This window comes from Pantherophis guttatus, chromosome 1, assembly GCF_059756535.1.
Source record: "Pantherophis guttatus breed Tessera chromosome 1, ASM5975653v1, whole genome shotgun sequence".
In the NCBI taxonomy this organism is placed as follows: domain Eukaryota; kingdom Metazoa; phylum Chordata; class Lepidosauria; order Squamata; family Colubridae; genus Pantherophis; species Pantherophis guttatus.
The window spans coordinates 37,949,680-37,968,148 of record NC_142063.1 but is presented as its reverse complement, the minus strand read 5'-3'; the positions used below and the strand labels follow the sequence as shown (position 1 = coordinate 37,968,148).

General features: G+C 37.3%; 1 protein-coding gene across 1 annotated transcript in view; it reads left to right on the top strand.

Moving 5' to 3' along the window:
- Positions 1-18,469, top strand: part of ASPG (asparaginase) — an 82,092-nt gene that overhangs the window by 38,405 nt on the left and 25,218 nt on the right. Inside the window, exons 9-13 of the mRNA XM_034418561.3 lie at positions 2,128-2,241; positions 6,186-6,305; positions 7,995-8,090; positions 9,100-9,263; positions 15,760-15,846. Coding sequence (XP_034274452.2) covers positions 2,128-2,241; positions 6,186-6,305; positions 7,995-8,090; positions 9,100-9,263; positions 15,760-15,846 — 581 coding nt within the window. The remainder of the gene's footprint in view (positions 1-2,127; positions 2,242-6,185; positions 6,306-7,994; positions 8,091-9,099; positions 9,264-15,759; positions 15,847-18,469) is intronic.

Genomic DNA, 18,469 nt, shown 5'->3' with positions numbered 1-18,469 from the left:
AAATTCAACTTGTGGAATGGGATCTTGGAGATATCCAAGTTTTCAGCCATGCAGAACTTTAAATTCTATCACCCTGAATTGTATACTGAAATTGATTGGCAGACAATGCAGCTCCCTTTTTAGTGACATTATATGGTTGATGGTAGGTATTCCAATAGCAGCACAGGCCACTGCTTGCTGAACCAGCTGAAACATCTGAATGGTTCTCAAGACAGGATGCTTCCGAGAGGTATAACATGAATGGCAGATTTTATCCAAGACAGATGTGATTTGAAAAGTAGGATAGGACCAAATTTAAGTGGTTGTGCCAATTAATAGAATTATGTCTGATCTGGCACTTGGAAGTTTTTAATTTCTTTTTCTATAATCCCCATTGTATCCCAAAGATGACTAGTTCTTGCACCAATCACTTCTAAGGTTGTGCTTTTTATGCCTAATTAATAGACAAAGACTGTCATGTACAAAGACAAATGTTATTTATTTTTAATATTTAATTAAAAAGCCTTGTTTAGGTTTATAATCGCTGCTTTTCTTTGGTTTTAAAATGGCTTTGCTTTTCCAGGAAGTATTTTGGCTTAAAGGTTTGCCGTTAGCAAATGGTTGAGAGTCTGTTGTGGTGGTAATGAAAAAGAAGGAATATTAGGTTATGAGAGACATATACCAAATACAATTTGCGTTTGAGTGAAACTACCCTGTGGGAATGTTCTACAAACATGTTCATCTATTTTAATCTAGCATGTATCTTGAGAAGATTCCAAGTTCAATGGCTTTCCTTTAAGGTTCAGTAGGATAATTTTTGTTATAAAAACTCAATTCTGGATATTCCAATTGCTGTATTAAAGCATGCCTATAATATATGCAAAATAACTAATAGCTGAAAGCATAGCAAATATACTAAGAATAGGTTACATTATATTGTAGCAACAAAGCCTGTTTCTTATTGGTATGATTTTAACAGGTAAACCCTATTCCTGATTAGCTTTGTATTATGAATTAAGATATTATTATCATTTTTAAAAAATCCTGTGTTTAAAATGTGCCATGTGTGTGGAAGTCAGCAAATTAAATCAATTTAAAAAAAATAGTTTTAAGTTAGCTGTTATAATGGACCAATGGTCCATTACCCAGCAAAATAATATTGACATCTAAATCAAAGGAATAATAACATTAAAATCTTGTTTAAATTTTCAAATTTTACTCTAGGATTCACACATTTACCAGAACTTAGTAAATAATGATAACAAATATTAAATTGTATTGACTGGTGCAGTAGCAGAAAGCTTGTTCATTAATGTTCATTGACGAGCCATGGTGACACAGTGGTTAGAATGCAGTACTGAGCACTACTTCGGCTGACTGTTGGCTGCCAGCAGTTCGGCAGTTCGATTCTCACTGGCTCAAAGTTGATTTAGTTTTCTATCCTTCCGAGGTCAATAAAATGAGGATCCAGATTGCTGGGGGCAATATGCTGACTCTGTAAACCGCTTAGAAAGCACTGTGAAGCGGTATATAAGTCTAAGTGCTATTGCTATTGCAAAACATGATGAGAGGTTCTGTGTTTACTAATTCCTTCACAAACAAGCTGGCCCTAAAAATTATTCCTGAGATTTGCAGCATTGGAAGAATATTGGTTGAACAGAGGGCTGCAATCAGTACAGGTAGTTCTGCGATTTAAAATCCTTCATCTAGTGACCATTTGAAGTTATAACAGCACTGAAAAAAGTGACTTATAACTGTTTTTTACACTTATGACCATTGCAGCATCCCCATGGTCACATGATCAAAATTCGGTTGCTTGGCAATGGATTCATATTTATAAAGGTTGCAGTGTCCCAGGGTCATGTTTCATCTATTACGACCTTCTGACAAGTAAAGTCAATGGGGAAGCCAGAATTACTTAACAACTTGTGACAACTGTGCCAAGAAAGGTCGTAAAATGGGGCAAAACTCACTTAACACATATCTTGCCCAGAATTTCTGTGCTCAATTGTGGTTATATGTCAAGGATTATCTGTCATTGCCCCAAATCATGCTTTGCGCTTACAGAGCTGTTTTTCATTCTAGTTATATTAGAAAGCAGTGCATTAATTCAAGCTGTATTTTTTTTTCCTTTGGCATTGTATATAGACTCTCATGGATGTTGGTATAATTCCAGGAGGAGATATGACACCAGAAGCTGCTCTTGCCAAGTTATCCTATGTCCTCAGCAAACCTGGACTTACTTTTGATAAAAAGAAAAAGGTAAAATGACTTTTTCGTTTCAGTTTATGAATGCCTGGTTTCCTTACCTTTCTTGCACAAAGTGCTGGTGGCCAAGGGAAGTTTAATAACTAATAACTAGTATCTGGTGGCCAAGGGAAGTTTAAAGAACAGCTGGCTAAGCTCTCTCAACACAATAAGCTACAAAAAATCTAACCAAACTCAAAACATATTGAGATAATTTGTTTGATTATTAATGTGAAAATGCACCCTGTGGAATCAGTGTGCATGAGTAAGTCCATTCAAGATTCATATTAATAAGAATAAATAGGAATTGGATAGCAACAACAAGGGTAACATTGACAATTTGATGACGATGACGATGATGATCATTATCATGATATTGACATGATATTCTCATCCTCTATCAATTTGATGATGATGATGATGATGATGATATTGACATTATATTCTCATTCTGTATCAAACATCTCAGGTTAGCCTTGGCCTCAAAATAAAAAATAAGCGGAGCAGTTCACTTCCATTCCCTTGAGTGAACTTCAGAACCAGTTTTTGCCTGCTGAACTTCAGAGACAAAATCCTGCTGAACTTTTTTAAAAATTATTTAACAAATGTTAAAGGAAGTCTTTAACATTCAATTGTTGCCCACTCATTATGTTTCTTGTAGCTCTCAGAGGCTGAAAATAATAGTATCTATAGTACAATATAGGTAAAAAATATTCTTAATTTAGCTGCTGCTAATGGGAGAGAGGCCCATTTTAATAAAGAATCTCCCACACAATATGCCCACAATCTGGTTTATGGTGTAGGTCAAAGTTTAGTATCAAAATAGCAAACTAAGAAAATACTGCAGATTTTTACCCATGGAGCAATAGGATCCTACATATTCTACTGCAAGATATTTCCTGTAACCTATGGCTACCTAGTGAACTGTGGGGAAAATCTGTATATGTTTTAGTAACTAGAGTTAGGAATGCTGCTAACTCAATGATAGTGAAAGATGGTGAGAGAAGAGAGAACTACACATGTCCCTTGCTAAAAGTTATCCTGTGGCTTGGGAAGAATCCTTGTATATATATAAAAAAATTGGGGTCTAACTTCCCCTGGAAAGTAGCATTAAAAAATTCCCACACCTACAATGTTCTCTTTATTTTATTCTTTTTCAGACATGCCTAAACAGTACTAAAAGTGAGATAGTCTTTCCCACAGTACTCTTGCTTTCTTTAACTTTGTACAGCCATGCTTCTAGATAGATAGGCATCACTAGGCATGTATATTCCCATATTCACTCTAATCAGGGAACGATTCTGCATTACACAAGCGTTCTGCATGTATGTACAGCACTGTTCTTATTTTGTTTTCAGTCTTTCCCCAATATTATCCCAGAATCTCTTCTCTTCCTCTGTTCCTAAATAATTATCAGTGCTATTGTCAGAACCAGACTTAGCTATGGCATCTTACAGGTTAAGGGCTCTCAGATCACAATGGTTGACAATAGCCTTTTGTTTTTGTTAGGGTTAGATTCTTGAGACCAATTGACATGGAACCTTAACTCACGCACAACAAATATGTATACTTCACACATACTTGGGTCATTTCATACAATACAGGTAGTCCTTGGTTGAGGGCTGCTGTGTTTAGTGACCATTTGAACCTTCAATAGCATTGAAGAAGTAGTTTTACAACTGGTCCTTGAACTTATTTTGTCAATTGGGTTATTAAGTCTCAAGTTGATGTCATGCTTAATGACCATGAATGGTTATTAACATCTGTAGAAGAAATTACATTGTAAGTCGGGCATGGTCATGTGATGTTTTACTTAATTACCATGTTGCTTAGTGATGGAGTTCTCAATACAAATTGTGGTTATTAAGTGAAAACTACTCAACATCCAAATAAACCAACTAGGAGAAAACATCCCCACTTACCAAATCCGTATCATAACACTACTAATTCATGTCTATTATCATAGCAAGAACTTATGAGATTGACTAATCTTTCTAACATTGCTAATTTACTAACTTTTCAAGGTGATTAAGTATGAATGATATTCATGAAAATCTTATGAAGAAAGTAAGAATAATGTTCCTGAAAATCTTATGAAGAGCAGATCAGGAATCAGGGTGTACTATTCAAGGCCCCTGATCATAAATGAATTTCCATCCAAACACAGATTTTAATACTTTTAAAATACTATCTATAGTATCTTTCTCATGTGGTATATGATAGATCCAGTTCATAGGTCCAGCACACATGTAAATTACTTCCCATTTTGTGTGCTTTTTAGAGTTCAGAATTATATGCCTACTTGGAAACTTGGGGAATTGTCATGTATTATAAATTTTGTATACTTCGATAGGCTTCTGTAAGGTTCAGTAAGGTTCTGGGAACTTGTCATGATGCAAACTTGGCTTTCTATGCCTTGGTGTCCCATTCTTTATTATCTCTGATATTTCACAGCCCTCATCTTGGCTTCTTAACATGTCTTCTGTCAGAGTGCGCACAGTGTGACTATGTGAGACAACCCAGGAGCAAATACAGTAAACAGAGGTTTGTATTTAAATAGTGGTTTTATCTACAAAGAATATATACATACACATACTCTAGTCAGACTTCAAACAGCAATCAGCAATTACAGCATGGAAGCACATACGGAGAGAGAGATATGCCCCAACAGGGCCTTTTCTTATTATAGGCTCTTAAAGTGATAAACCTTGCTGACTCATTCCCAGCATTACATCATTGTAGCAGCTGGTCAGCTCTTAAATCATTACCTGACATCATCCTCTCTTCTTCTCAGGAAACTATTCTCCCTTCTATCTTTACCTTTCCAGAAGAAGGAGATTTGATTTCTGCTGTATCATTAGTCCTCCTTCAATAAACCCCTGAAACTTCTTGATAGTGAACACAGTGGACAGTGTACATTCAGGCAGTTCCTTCATGCCTGTAATGCTTTCTTTGCTTAACCTAAATTCTCCCATATTTCTTACTCTTCTCCTGCATTTCAAATAGAGGCATAATGTGACTGATGATGTTTGCCTCAGATTATTATTACTAGTACTTCTCCTGCCTTATTTGTCTTAATAGCAGCAAGCTATTTAACATGGTTTTACTCTTCTATGATTGAGTTTATGATTATAAGACAGGCGATAGTATCTACAGGATTTGAGTAAAGGAATCTTTCAAATTAGTATTAACACATAAAAAATGAATAGCTTTTGTGAGTGTTCACATTGTGCACATTAAATAAACCAAGTAACATATAATCTTAATCCTTAATACTATGCATAAAAGATGAAATAAGTTTGAGTTGTGTGACTTTGCACCATCTCTTTTCTTCTTCTTCTTCTTCATCTCTTCTTCTTCTTGTATGAAACTTTCTTAAAGTTTCTCTGTTGCATAAAATCTAGGGATTGTGATTTAGTTCAAAACGGATTGACTAGATCTCAGTCTCAGTGCTCTCCCCACCACCACACAAACTGTGCTTGGAGGATCTGCTTGAATAGTCAACTCAGATTGAAGCAGATCAGGGGTGTCGAACTCAATTTCATTGAGGGACGCATCAGGGTTGTATTTGACCACGGGGGGGGGGGGCGGGGTGAGTGTGGTCAGGGTGGATGTGACCAGCTCAACATCACTCGTGTCGAGGTGCCTGTGGTGGCCTGAATGCTCTGCCAGTGAAAACAGGCTCCTGAGCTCCATTTTCAGCTGCGACGGCCTTCTGCGACCCTCTGCCAGTGAAAGCAGAGCTCAGAAGCTCCTGAGCTCCTGAGCTCCATTTTCGCTGGCAGACACACTGTGGGCTGGTCCTTCGCTGTTTCCAGGGAAGCCCCGTGGCCAGATCTAAGCACTCCATGGGCCGGATTCAGCCCCCGGCACTTGAGTTTGACACCCCTGGAGTAGATGGTCATTCAGTTATCTTAGATTTATTTATTTGGATTTCAGACTTGCTTTTCTTTATGCAGATGCTGAGCAAGAATCTGAGAGGAGAAATGACTGTTGTGCCCATTGGAACCCAGATAACTCTCAAAGATTGCAAGTTTATACAAGAGATTGCAAAATATCTGTTGATCAGCTGCAAAGAGGTACTTGTTCAAATGGCACTTGTTTAAGCAAAGAGGACACACTGCAGAACAGTTTAACCAGTTGTGAAATACTATGATGTTAACCAGTTGCAAAATACTATGGTATACCATGGTGAAAAGTTTCCCTTTCCTATTACTGCTTTCTTTTACCAAGGCACAGTACAAATTTTAAAAAGTAATAGCAACCAGTCCAATAACATTAGTTTGGAATTTAGCTTCAGTACAGCAAACAAATATTAACTCTAAAATGATGAATACAACAACAGTAGATTTAAAATAATGCCACAGAACAAAACTAAATGTATCTACATCCACAGTCATTTTTAAAAAGTACTTATCTAGAACTGTTAGATAGGGTGGAACAAGCAGATTAACCCACTAATAAAATAATATTTAAATCCCTTTAAGAAGTATCTGATTTCCACAGACATAAAGGGAGGAAGGAAGTGGGCCCTGAATCGTGGGATCACATCTTGAAACCTGAGCCTGCACCCCTGAAGTAAGAAACCAAAATAAGACCATGCTGTTTGGAACATAACCAGACTGTAGGAGGAAATAAAAGCAGACTGATACTGGGGAGTGTGACTGGAGGGCTTAAATAAAAGTAGTATTAATTTAAACTTGTGGCTGCTTTCAGTTGGCAGCCAGTGAAGAGCTCTATGTGGTACTAAAATGTGAGGAATAATATGAAAGGTTCAGAAAAAAGCTCAAATGGCACTGTTATGCTCTATGAAGATAAAACATTTGAGACCACACATCATCAAGAGCCATAAAAGACTGATAAGACTTTGATACTGGAAACCGTGATTCATAATAAGAAAGGGAAAGGGAAACAAAATAGCACCCATATCTAATCTCTGAGGGACAACCCCTTCCTAGGACTTTAATCCACCGTGTGATAATGTCAAAGAACAAGAAAACAAAACAAAACCTTTTAAACCAATCAAGAGCATTGACAATGATGTCCAAAGACTATATCCTAGACAACAATATCCAATTATTGTTCAAGTATGTGAGATGAGACTGTCAGGTTCAAATGAAGCAGGCCCAATTTAGCTTTGGAACTCAACAGGTAGGAAGAAGAGAGATATTTTCACCTGTATCAGACCAAAAGTCTATCTAGTCTTGAGGTCTCTTTCCAAATAGATCAACCAGATATTGAATGGAAATCCACACCTATGTATGTGTGCAATACATCCTCTCTTGTTTGTGCTCACGGACCACTGTCTCAGACATTAGAAGAGATGGTTATCGTGTTTTCTTCTAACAATTATATATTTAGCACATGAAGACAATCTGCAATTTCCATTAGCTATGTCAGGCTCTTTCATTCATATCTATTTAATTTCATTTTTATAACTTTTTCCCCCTAACATATTAAATAAAGATATAATAATTAAAATGCTTGATAAAAATATGTTTGAAGATTGCTGGAGTGACTGAAGTACAGGACTGATGGAGAGGAAACTGTAATTTCATAAAACTTTAAAAATAAAGAGTCATCTTGTCCATATGCTCATTTTGCACAGACAGCATTAAATTCCAGAACTCTATATACTAGATTGAGAAAGGAGGCATTGCTCAGAAAGTGATTCCTCAAACAAGCATCTCTAGTCAAAAAAGTCCAGCTATATGCAAGCGCAGTTGGAGGAAATATGTGTAAATAATAGTTTTATTTCCTTTTCTCAGGAACTAGCAGCTGTAAGGGATGCCTTGACTCCTTCTTTGGCATGTGTGGCTGCAAAAAATGGTGACTTAACTGCCCTAAAAGTCTTACAGGACTTGGTAATTGTCTCTTATTTTATTTCTTCTTATATGACTGTTTTGAAGTGTGAAACAATTTTTGCTCACCAGTTAATCTGAATTGTATTTTTCCAAGAGGTTATTCCATGGCCTCCAGAATCTGGATTTAGAAGGAAAATAAAAATCCAGACATGTTACATTATCTATAATCAATTTCAGGAAGCCTTGTGTATTTATTAGAAAGAATCCCAAAATTACAGCTGATTAAAACTGGAAATGGCTTAAGATAACTGCTACACTTTTATATTTTTGAGTAGAAAGCAGCAAACTTTCTCTTTTGCTCCTTGCAGTCTAAGTAAAATTCCATTAACTCCTAGTACATCCCTTAGGTAATCTTAATATTTCACAATTGCAGATGGGGAATTCTTATCTTATTCTTCTTGCATCCCACATTTTTGGTTAATATGCAGTTATTCTGGAAAATTCAAAAGTGAGTTTGACTCTTTGTTATAGTTTGCCCCAATTATTAAAATTATATTATTTCTAGTCATCAGATTGTTACGTGAAATTGTTTTATTGGATAAAGGGTTTATATCAATGAATACAATGAATGTTAGAGGGTGAGCAGGATTCAGTTATTAATATAATAATGTCTGAAAAGAGATCATGTACCACTAGCGACATCAAGGTCTTTCTCCATATGAAAAGGGACTCCTGAAAAGCAGAGGATCTGTAGAACACCTTAATCTATTTGAATCTTATATACATATGCTGTTGGAGACTTTAATCAAGCTATATTTCTGTGTTCCTTAAGGGTTTTAGATTGATATTCAGAAAGTAGTTTTAGGTGAGTCTTCTCCTTTGGTCCTAGAGTTCATGAGAATGAATGAATGAAATAATACTAAATAAATGAATAATACAATGATAGAAACATTTCTTCTTTGTCCAATTCCTAATAAACTAGAAAAAGATATGGGTATACAGTAAATATTTGAAGAAGAATTTAAAGACAGATACAATTTCACATACATTTTAAACAACTTTATTGTAGGGTGGAAACTTGAGCTCTGGTGATTATGATGGTCGCACTCCACTTCATGTTGCATCCTGTGAAGGCAATTTGAAGATAGTCAGGCATCTGTTGAAGTCTGGTGCAACTGTATATGCAAAAGACCGATCAGGAGCTACTCCACTGATGAATGCTGTTATGTTCAGGTATCTTATTAAAATGTAATTTAAATCAGGCACCTTGGAAGAGTTAAGACATAAGCAGCTGAATGAATTGAAGCCCAGTTATATATTGGTTTTGGGACAGATAAGTATTATGTGCTAAAGGGCTGTTCTCAGCCACAGTTTATTCCTTTACAAAACTTGTCTTTTCCAAATCAACTTTCATGGTTGGAAATGAAAGAGATATTTTTGGTCATGTGCTGTATCCCAAGTAATAAAGACGGAAAACTCTCTAATAGGATACTGTAGTAAAAGATCAGTAAATATAAAGGACTGATTGTTCTTGTTCACTCCTCAGTCTTGTTTCACATTGCATGTATTGCTATTTTTTTAAAAAATTGATTTATATGCTATTGCTACACAAGGAGAGGAACACAGTGAGTAAAGAGACTTCATATGTTTATTATTAGTTTCTGTGTGGTGAAAAAATGTTTAGCTTCTATTGGGAAGATGTTTTGGAAAATACACTGCTGTATGGAATTTCACTCATCAAGGCTGTTCATAACTTTGAAATCAATTTCAACAAGGTATTTTAGAGTAAGCAGGCATATGAACATATCTATGAGCAGTTCTTTAAAGAAACCATATCTTTTCCTGGCTTAACTGTCATCTGCAATTGTCACTTGACTGATGCAACATTTCTGTCCCTAGATGTCCCAAAACCCCTTTTTGGAATCAAATCTAGAATTCTGCATGGAATATGTAAAAATCTGGTTAAAGAAACTATTATGTTTCAGATCTTTATGCATATGATAACATGTAGAAATTTTTGTTAACTCAAAATCAGGGACTTTTTTTGAGCATTTTAATGGATTTTAGCATGTTGTACTGTTATGCCCCTCTCTGTAAACTACAATCTGTTTTTTCTCCTTTTAATCCTAATTGGTTTAACTGCTTTCATTGTCCCTATCCTAGTAATTGAACAAGAAAGTCCAGTTTTTGCAGATACTGTATATATTTCTATGTACATCATTCATTAAAATTAAGTATGCAGAGCATGCCTGCTTCGCATCTATGGAAAGAGTTTGATGCAATAGATCTAAATGCTGGCTTATAACAGCTTTCTCTGTGGCTCATCCTTATACAACAATCACTAGTAAAGCTTTCTCTTTAAGGATTCAGATAAATGCTGTAGTGTAGCTTTCTGATGAGTTCCAGAATTGTGGAATGACAGTTTCCATCATCACCAGTCCACAAGGCTAAAACTCTGGTCAATTCCTCACACTCCTGGATTAGTATTTTTCTAAGATATTTGGCAGCTGTTCCAAATAATCTGTGACAATATGATGTCTAACCAGGTCCTAGAACACAGGAGAGGAATTTCCTAAGAGTTTCTAGTGCAAGTTAAAAACACTTACAACTGAGCCGAGGTAGCACTTGCTCTGCACTCCTCTGCGAAATGTTCCTGTAAACAGCAATGTGCCTGCATGTGTGTTTTAACCACACCCAAGGCTGCCTGAGGAATTTCACATGAGTTTGTTATTCAGATTCTTTTGCTTTACCACTCCCATAAGAGAGGGAGCTTGATCTTTTGAAAGCTGCCAAAAGGGGGACTGGAAGAACAGAATGAATTTGGGTTCAAGATTATGCTCTTGTTAGAAGGGACTTATTAGTCATCATTTTGTAGAGTCTGGAAGGATTGCTTTAGGCTCCTATGTGCTGGAAGACTTCGCAGCCAATCTTAAAATGATGGCATGGGATGATTTAAATCTGGTAGCATTACATATTATTACTGCAACTGGAGCAAAAATAATGTTGTACAGGGATAGGCTTTTGCTTTCATTTTATGTGAGAGAAAATTATTGCATACTAATATGCAGTCCCACATATGTGCCCAGTCACTCATAAAGCATGTTTATTTTGTGTTTAATTTCCCACAACATTTTCTTCTCAAATAAGTAAATAAATAAACTTTAGCAATAAAAAGAAATTATGAGATTTAAGGTAGAACTGTGTATTGCTTTTTGTGCTCATAAGTATGATAGAAAGAGCTTGTTTGGGCCTTAGACATCAATATTCCTGTTTGAAATGTTGGATATTTTATGGGGAAGCAAAATAAACATCCAAGAATATTTATGCCTTCTATGACTTCTTAAAAAAAAAAGGCAATGCTATTAGTCATCTGCAAATAGGTATCTTGTTCTGGCTCTTTTAAGGACAGAGTTGTTTTTTTTTGCTCTGTTGCTTCCTATGTTTGAACTTTGTCAAGACTATGTAAAAGGTCAATTCTTTATTTCATACCAGGGAACAAAATTAAAGAATTAAATAAAAGTTCATCAAGTTGAGGCCTGGGTTTAACATTTGCATGTCATTAAATTCCTGAAGGAAAGGAAATATCCTTGCTATTCTCATTCCTATAAAGATTTGCTTGCATTTTAAATTCTAAGTAAGCCTTCAAAAAACTATTTTAAAAACATATGTAAAAATAAAGAATGTCAGGTGTCAGCATTAGGGAATCTTAATACCCACTCACAGCATAATAACTGTAATCATCTTTATCATGTATAATAATGCTTTAGAGTGTTTAAGGTGGGGCTATAGTTTTGCATGTAAAATATTTCTGATTTATTCTCCAGCTTACCAAGTGAGGATTTCCGATAGCACTTCTTAAATGGATCAATGTATCTCTCTTCTATTTTTATTCTGCTCTGAGGAGCGTCATCCAGGGGGGCTTCCAACAACCACCCATTGATGGGCTGAACCCAAGGGGGCATTTACCTTTTATTTTACTTTTTCTGTTCAGTCTCATAATGCAGATGAGAAGCTGAGACTGAAGTTTGTATTTGCCTAAGCCCTGCCTACTAGTTCTAATCTGAGATAATCCAGATTATACACCAAGAACACCTAAAATGTATTGAAATCAATGGGACACATTGTGATTACCTTAGAAAATCCAGCACTTGTGTTACAAAGAATGAGACACAGGGCTTGCAATTTACCTATTCAAGGCACTGATTTACCTGTATATAATTATCTGCAACTCAGTAAAAATTCCACCCAGTCATTATATATTTCTGTGTCAGGTGAGTTGTCTGTCTGCTTCTGATTTTGACCTGAATATTAAACAAGTTATTTGTAGCCCTTGATGTCTTCAAAAGAGTTTTCAGGTACTCAAGGAGAGTAATCAGTGGTTCCACATTGTCTTCAGCTATGCATGTGCATTACAAAGTAGCTTGATGGTACAGAAAGGCGTCTATGAGCCTGTGTAATTTGAGGCATATGGAACTGACAGTGCAAAAAATCTCATGGATGTTTCCTCAGGAAAAAAGTCTTGTAGCACTAATTTACACCTGGATGAAATTCAGAGTATTTTATTTCAAGTACCTAGAAGTCCACAAAGAGGGTTTAGGTTTAGGGTGAATCACAACCCCCTCCCAACATGGTATGAGCTAATTGAAGTTGTCTACACTTTCCGTGAACATTTATTTATATAAATGGTACTTTGCAGGCTGAAGTGAAAATCAATATAAGTTATCTACCAACTGAAAAGGGGGAAAATATCTAAAGTGATATTTTGTTTCTCATGGAATACATGCAATAAAGTATTTAAGATAATAAGCAAACATCGGAGGTTTGTAATTGTGATAGTTAGTAATACCTCTGTGCTCAGCAATAAGGACTGAATAATACTGCCTTCCAGGAGAAGTACAATTGCATTGATATTGTGATTTTAATAGTGCAACAAAAGAAATGTAAACATATTTTGAAAAAAATGTCTGTACATAGCTTACTGCAGTGATGGGTTTCAAATTTTTTTGCTACCGGTTCTGTGGGTGTGGGTTGGTGGGCGTGGCAAGGGAAGGATACTGCAAAATCCCCATTTCCTCCCGATCATCTGGGATTTGGGAGGCAGAGAATAGATGGGGGCGGGGCCAGTCAGAATTTTTACTACCGGTTCTCTGAACTACTCAAAATTTCCTCTACCGGTTCTCCAGAACTGGTCAGAACCTGCTGAAACCCACCTCTGGCTTATTGAGAATAAATCTAAAGAAAAAAAATGAAATCCACTTCATGCCTCAGATCTGCCATGCATACCTAACAACTTAAGCTACGTAGAGGGTGCTTTAAGCAATTTTACACCTGAAAAAATATGACTGAAACCTTGTGATTTGCTTTCTAATCTACTTAGATACAGAAGGAATCTATATTACATTCTTCAGAGACTTTGTCTTACTTTTAGACAGAAATAAAAGTGTTATATCATCTTTAAGAGTGGGCCACTAGATTACCTTACTTATGAAAAAGCCATGCCTGGTTCTGAAGTGCTTTACAAGAGTCTCTTTGATGAATGGAAAAGTATAGAAGAAAGACAGTGGTATATGTATGGAAGATCACTTAGCATGGTTCTCAAACCACAAACAGTAGTTTTAACAAAATGAAATGCTTGCTAATTTTTAGAATTAAAAATGTTCAATGATGCCTAATTGGGGAGGGGGTGGATGCTTTATTTTGGTTTGCTATTTGTTATTTTTAGTTTTGTTGAGGTTGACTAAAATGTTCAAAAGCTGGAAGTCTCTTCCTCAAATCTCAATTCAAAATAGGGTTTGCACCAGTGGTGGAATTCTAACTTTTTAGCTACCGGTTCTGTAGGCGTGGCTTGGTGGGCATGGCAGGGGAAGGATATTGCAAAATCTCCATTCCCACCCCACTCCAGGGGAAGGATACTGCAAAATCCCCATTCCCTCCCCACTCCTGGGGAAAGGATATTGCAAAATCTCCATTCCCATCCCACTCTGGGGCCAGCCAGAGGTGGTATTTGCCGGTTCTCCGAACTACTCAAAATTTCCACTACGGGTTCTCCAGAACCTGTCAGATCCTGCTGAATAGCACCTCTGGTTTGCACTGAAATACTTTAGCCCATGAACCATTGGAAAACAATGGACAGTCTAAGCAGGCAGCAGTGATTGTTCCAGCAGTTTCTAAGGAAGAACTGATTCAGAATAGTCTTATTCATAAGTATGAAAATAGACTGAATTGTGGTAGCATTTCCATAAAAATATCAAATGTATTAATGTTGGCTCTCTGCTATATTTTCTTTCTTTTCTTCCAGCTTCCTAATTTATCTAGCTTTTTCTGCCATATTACTGATCAATTTTACGGGCTAATTTAACACTTGTGATTTTTTTTCAAACAACTGAGGTGACTTAAAACTATTCATTGCTTTGGATTGGCTACCAAAAAAAGATTTTGCAACATGCAAGAGTGGGAATGTATTTTGCAAACCTTTAAAACATCCACAGTGTTCTTATGGGGTCATATGCTGATCTCTGCAACTGCCACAGGATCATGGGAAAAAATGTGGTTGTTTTACAGACAGGTGCTATGCTAGTACATGCAATTTGGGAATTGCATTCAAAGCATTGCAGGGCCTGAAGGGGAGGCTGTAACAAATAATTGAGAACAAGGTACAGTGGGAAGAAATGATGGTCTGTGTAATAAGGCAGACTGTGAAGGTAAAAATGAAGATGACTATAGTGCATAACAAAAGTTGCCAGGGGAATAAAGGGTGCAAAACGGGGGTGAAATTCAGGAAGTTCTGATAGGTTCTAGAGAACTGGTAGCGGAAATTTTGAGTAGTTCGGAGAACCGGCAAATACCATCTCTGGCTAGTCCCAGAGTGGGGTGGGAATGGAGATTTTGCAATATCCTTCCCCCAGAAGTGGGGGGGGGAATGGGGATTTTGCAGTATCCTTCTCCTGGAGTGGGGTAGGAATGGAGATTTTGCAGTATACATCCTCTGCCATGCCCACCAAGCCACACCATGCCCACCAAGCCACGGCCACAGAACCGGTAGTAAAAAAAATTAAATTCTACCACTGGTGCAAAACTACTAAAGTCTGAGTGATACAAGAAAGCAGGAATTGATTCTCTGTTTGGACTATGAAATCTTTTGAAGGATTGTTCTTGATCATATGTGGAAATATGGTATTAAATACTACATGATCTTTCAGCAATGTGTTTTGGGCTTGCAGTGGTCATGTGAAAGATTTTGGTGCTGTTTTTAGATTAATGATGATTGAAACCTGGATATATTTTGAGTTGAAAATACTCAGTTAGGTTGTGGTAGTTTAACATGGAGGCATGGAGGGAAATCAGCTTCCCAGTGGTACTGGGACTGCAACTCCTAGAATTCTTATTTTATTTATATAGATTGATATGGCTGCTTATGTCATAACAGTGATTCAAGGCAGCATACAGAGATTAAAACAATGGTAATAAGCAGTGATCCATAATTCTCAAGATAAATAATATATCCCAATCATTAAAATCACAACACAAGATTGCCCAATACAGTTTTCATTTTTCCCCTTCTGTTATATTCTTTACCATAGATGTGATTTTCAGGGTCCCACTGTGAAGGAAATTCAGCATGGGAAATTATTCTCTGATTCTGCTTATCAATTAATTGAAGTTAAATTGAAGTTATTAAAACACAAATAGGATGAAGAATAAAACTTTCTCCTTCCCCTCTTTTCTAAAGGAATCATAAAGTGATTGAATTACTCCGCAAAACTGGAGCTCACCTTTCCAGCCAAGAACTTGTGAATGTTGGGACAGAACTCTGCAGGCAAGTATGACTCTGAACTATGCAAATATATATATGGTTTTTCCTACGTAACCAAGGTTTTTCTGCAGCCCTAGCTCAGTAGAGTCACATCCACTCGATTCTGGGCTTTTTTCTTTCTGGCAGCCAGCAGGCCCTTGGCTGCAAGAAAGAAAAAAGCCCAGAATCGAGTGGATGTGACTCCACTGAGCTAGGGCTGCAGAAAAACCGTGGTTACGTAGGAAAAACCTGGCTAGAGGAAAAACACACATAAATCCTACGAAGAAGTAAGAATATATATCTATATATCTATATATCTATATATCTATATATCTATATATCTATATCTATCTATCTATCTATCTATCTATCTATCTATCTATCTATCTATCTATCTATCTATACACACACACACACACACACACACCGTATTTTTTGGAGTATAAAACGCACCTTTTTGACAATTTAGGTGCGTCTTATATACCGAATGTAGCCCCGCCCACCCACTGTCACCCACCCTTTGGCCTCTGCCTCCCAGCAGTTTACCTTCTTGCAGCAAGCAGCAAGAAGAAACAGCTCATTTCAGCTTCACCACAACCTAATTAGCACAAGTTGATTGTCCTGTTGGCCTCCCAACTCTCAGCTGTTTTGCGCGGGCCTCTGCTGCTTACTGCAAGGAGGTAAATTGCTGGGAGCAGATTTTTTTTTCTTGTGCTAATCAAGCTATGTTGAAAACAAAAATGAAAGTAAAGCAGGGTATTTGCTGTTTGCTGCAACGAGGCAAAATTGCTGGGAGGCAGAGGCAGAGGCAGATTTCTTTTTCTTGTTTTCCTCACCAAAAAAGGTAGGTGTGTCTTATAGTCCGGAATGTCTTATACTCCAAAAAATGTGGTATATATATATATATCTCCATCAACCGATTTTTCTCCATTCAAGAACTGTACATTTGATAATTAACAGCTGAATATGTGATTTTTTTTTAAAAAAAATTCAAATATTGATTTTTCTGATTAAAGCTGCTCTTTTATGATCCCTGATATGCCTACCCAGGGGTTTTGGCATACATTTAATCACTGCTCAGTTGTTGGAGGCGTAAGAGAATTCTCTCCCAGACAGTGGCAAAACTTTGAGATCAGAGAAGAGAGCAAGGATCATTTCGAACATTTTGGTGGGTATGCCAAGAGAGTCACTGGATCTATAGTAATCCAGAAACTAGGGCAAATAAATATAGTTCATTCATTTCTAATTACTGGCAAAGAAAAACAAAATGCTGTATCTTCATCCTGTTCAGTCCTAAAATATTGAGTTTTGCAGAACTTTAAATGAAATGGTTCCTCTAGACTCAGCTCTTCCTGTCAGTAGTGGCAGAATGATAGGAATTAGAAATAATACTCTGGATTCAGCATTACGCACCAGTGCAATTAGTTTTCTCATTCTTAATCTTTTCTATTATTTCATATTTTTTTGTTTCAATTTTAATTTACCTGAGTCAAAAGTTCTATCCAACTTCCTACCAATCAAATAGTTAAACAGTTTCTACTAATCAAAACAAGAAAGACATCAGTTATACTTACATGCCAGGGTCTATGCAATCTTTACTCTTAATAGCCCAAAAGACGATTATCCAAGACTCCTTTTGGCCCATGACCTCCAAGGAAGAGGTTGTCCTCTGACATGTATAGATTGCATCCCTTATCATCTTTCCTGTTAAAGTGGAGAAGTGACCACCTGGATCCATGAGACTGTTAATGCCTTTCTGCATCAAGGGGAGCTATTATAGAGGGAGGCAGTAGTTTATCATTTTTTAAAAGATTAATTCTGGATCTTATGGTCCTAGATAACTACTGGCCAACTTCCAAAATTCCTTTTCAGGGGAAGGATGTTAAGACGGTGGCAGATCCAGATAGCATCAGAGGTGGGTTTCACTTACCTTTGCTACCAGTTTGCATGTGCAGAGCATATTTGATGATGTCTGGGTGGGTGGGTGGAGCCTTCCACTGCCACTGCTACCGGTTCGCCCGAACCGGGGCGAACTGGTAGCAACCCACCACTGGATAGCATCATAGGAGTAAGAGATTATCTAAATCTTTTTCAGACCTAGGTATGAGACTGAGAATGTTTTGATCACTCTCCTTGATGAACTTCTTGAAACCTCAATGGGGGTAGTGCACCTCTTCTGGTCTTTTCAGTTCTTGTGGTGGCTTTTCATATCATTGTCTATGGTATTTTTGTGAACTGACTATAGAAGTGAAAATAAAAGGGACTATTGAATGCAGGGGTGGCAAATTCGATTTGATCGAGGGACACATCAGTGTTGGATTTGACCTTGGGGGGGCAGGGGGTGTGCCAGGGTGGGTGCGGCCAGCTCAATGTCACTTGTGTCAGAGTGCCTATGGTGACCCGAGCACTTCTGCCAGTGAAAACGGGCTCCTGAACTCCATTTTCAGCTGAGACAGCCTCCTGCAACCCTCTGCCAGTGAAAATGGAGCTTGGGAGGGCCGCCTACAGCCCTTCCGAGCTTCGTTTTCACTGGCAGAGGCACCATGGACCAGTACTTCATTGTTTCCAGGGCGGCCCCCGGACCTTGAGTTTGACACCCCTGATCTAATGGTTCTGCTACTTCCTGAATTGACATTTTCAGTCTAGG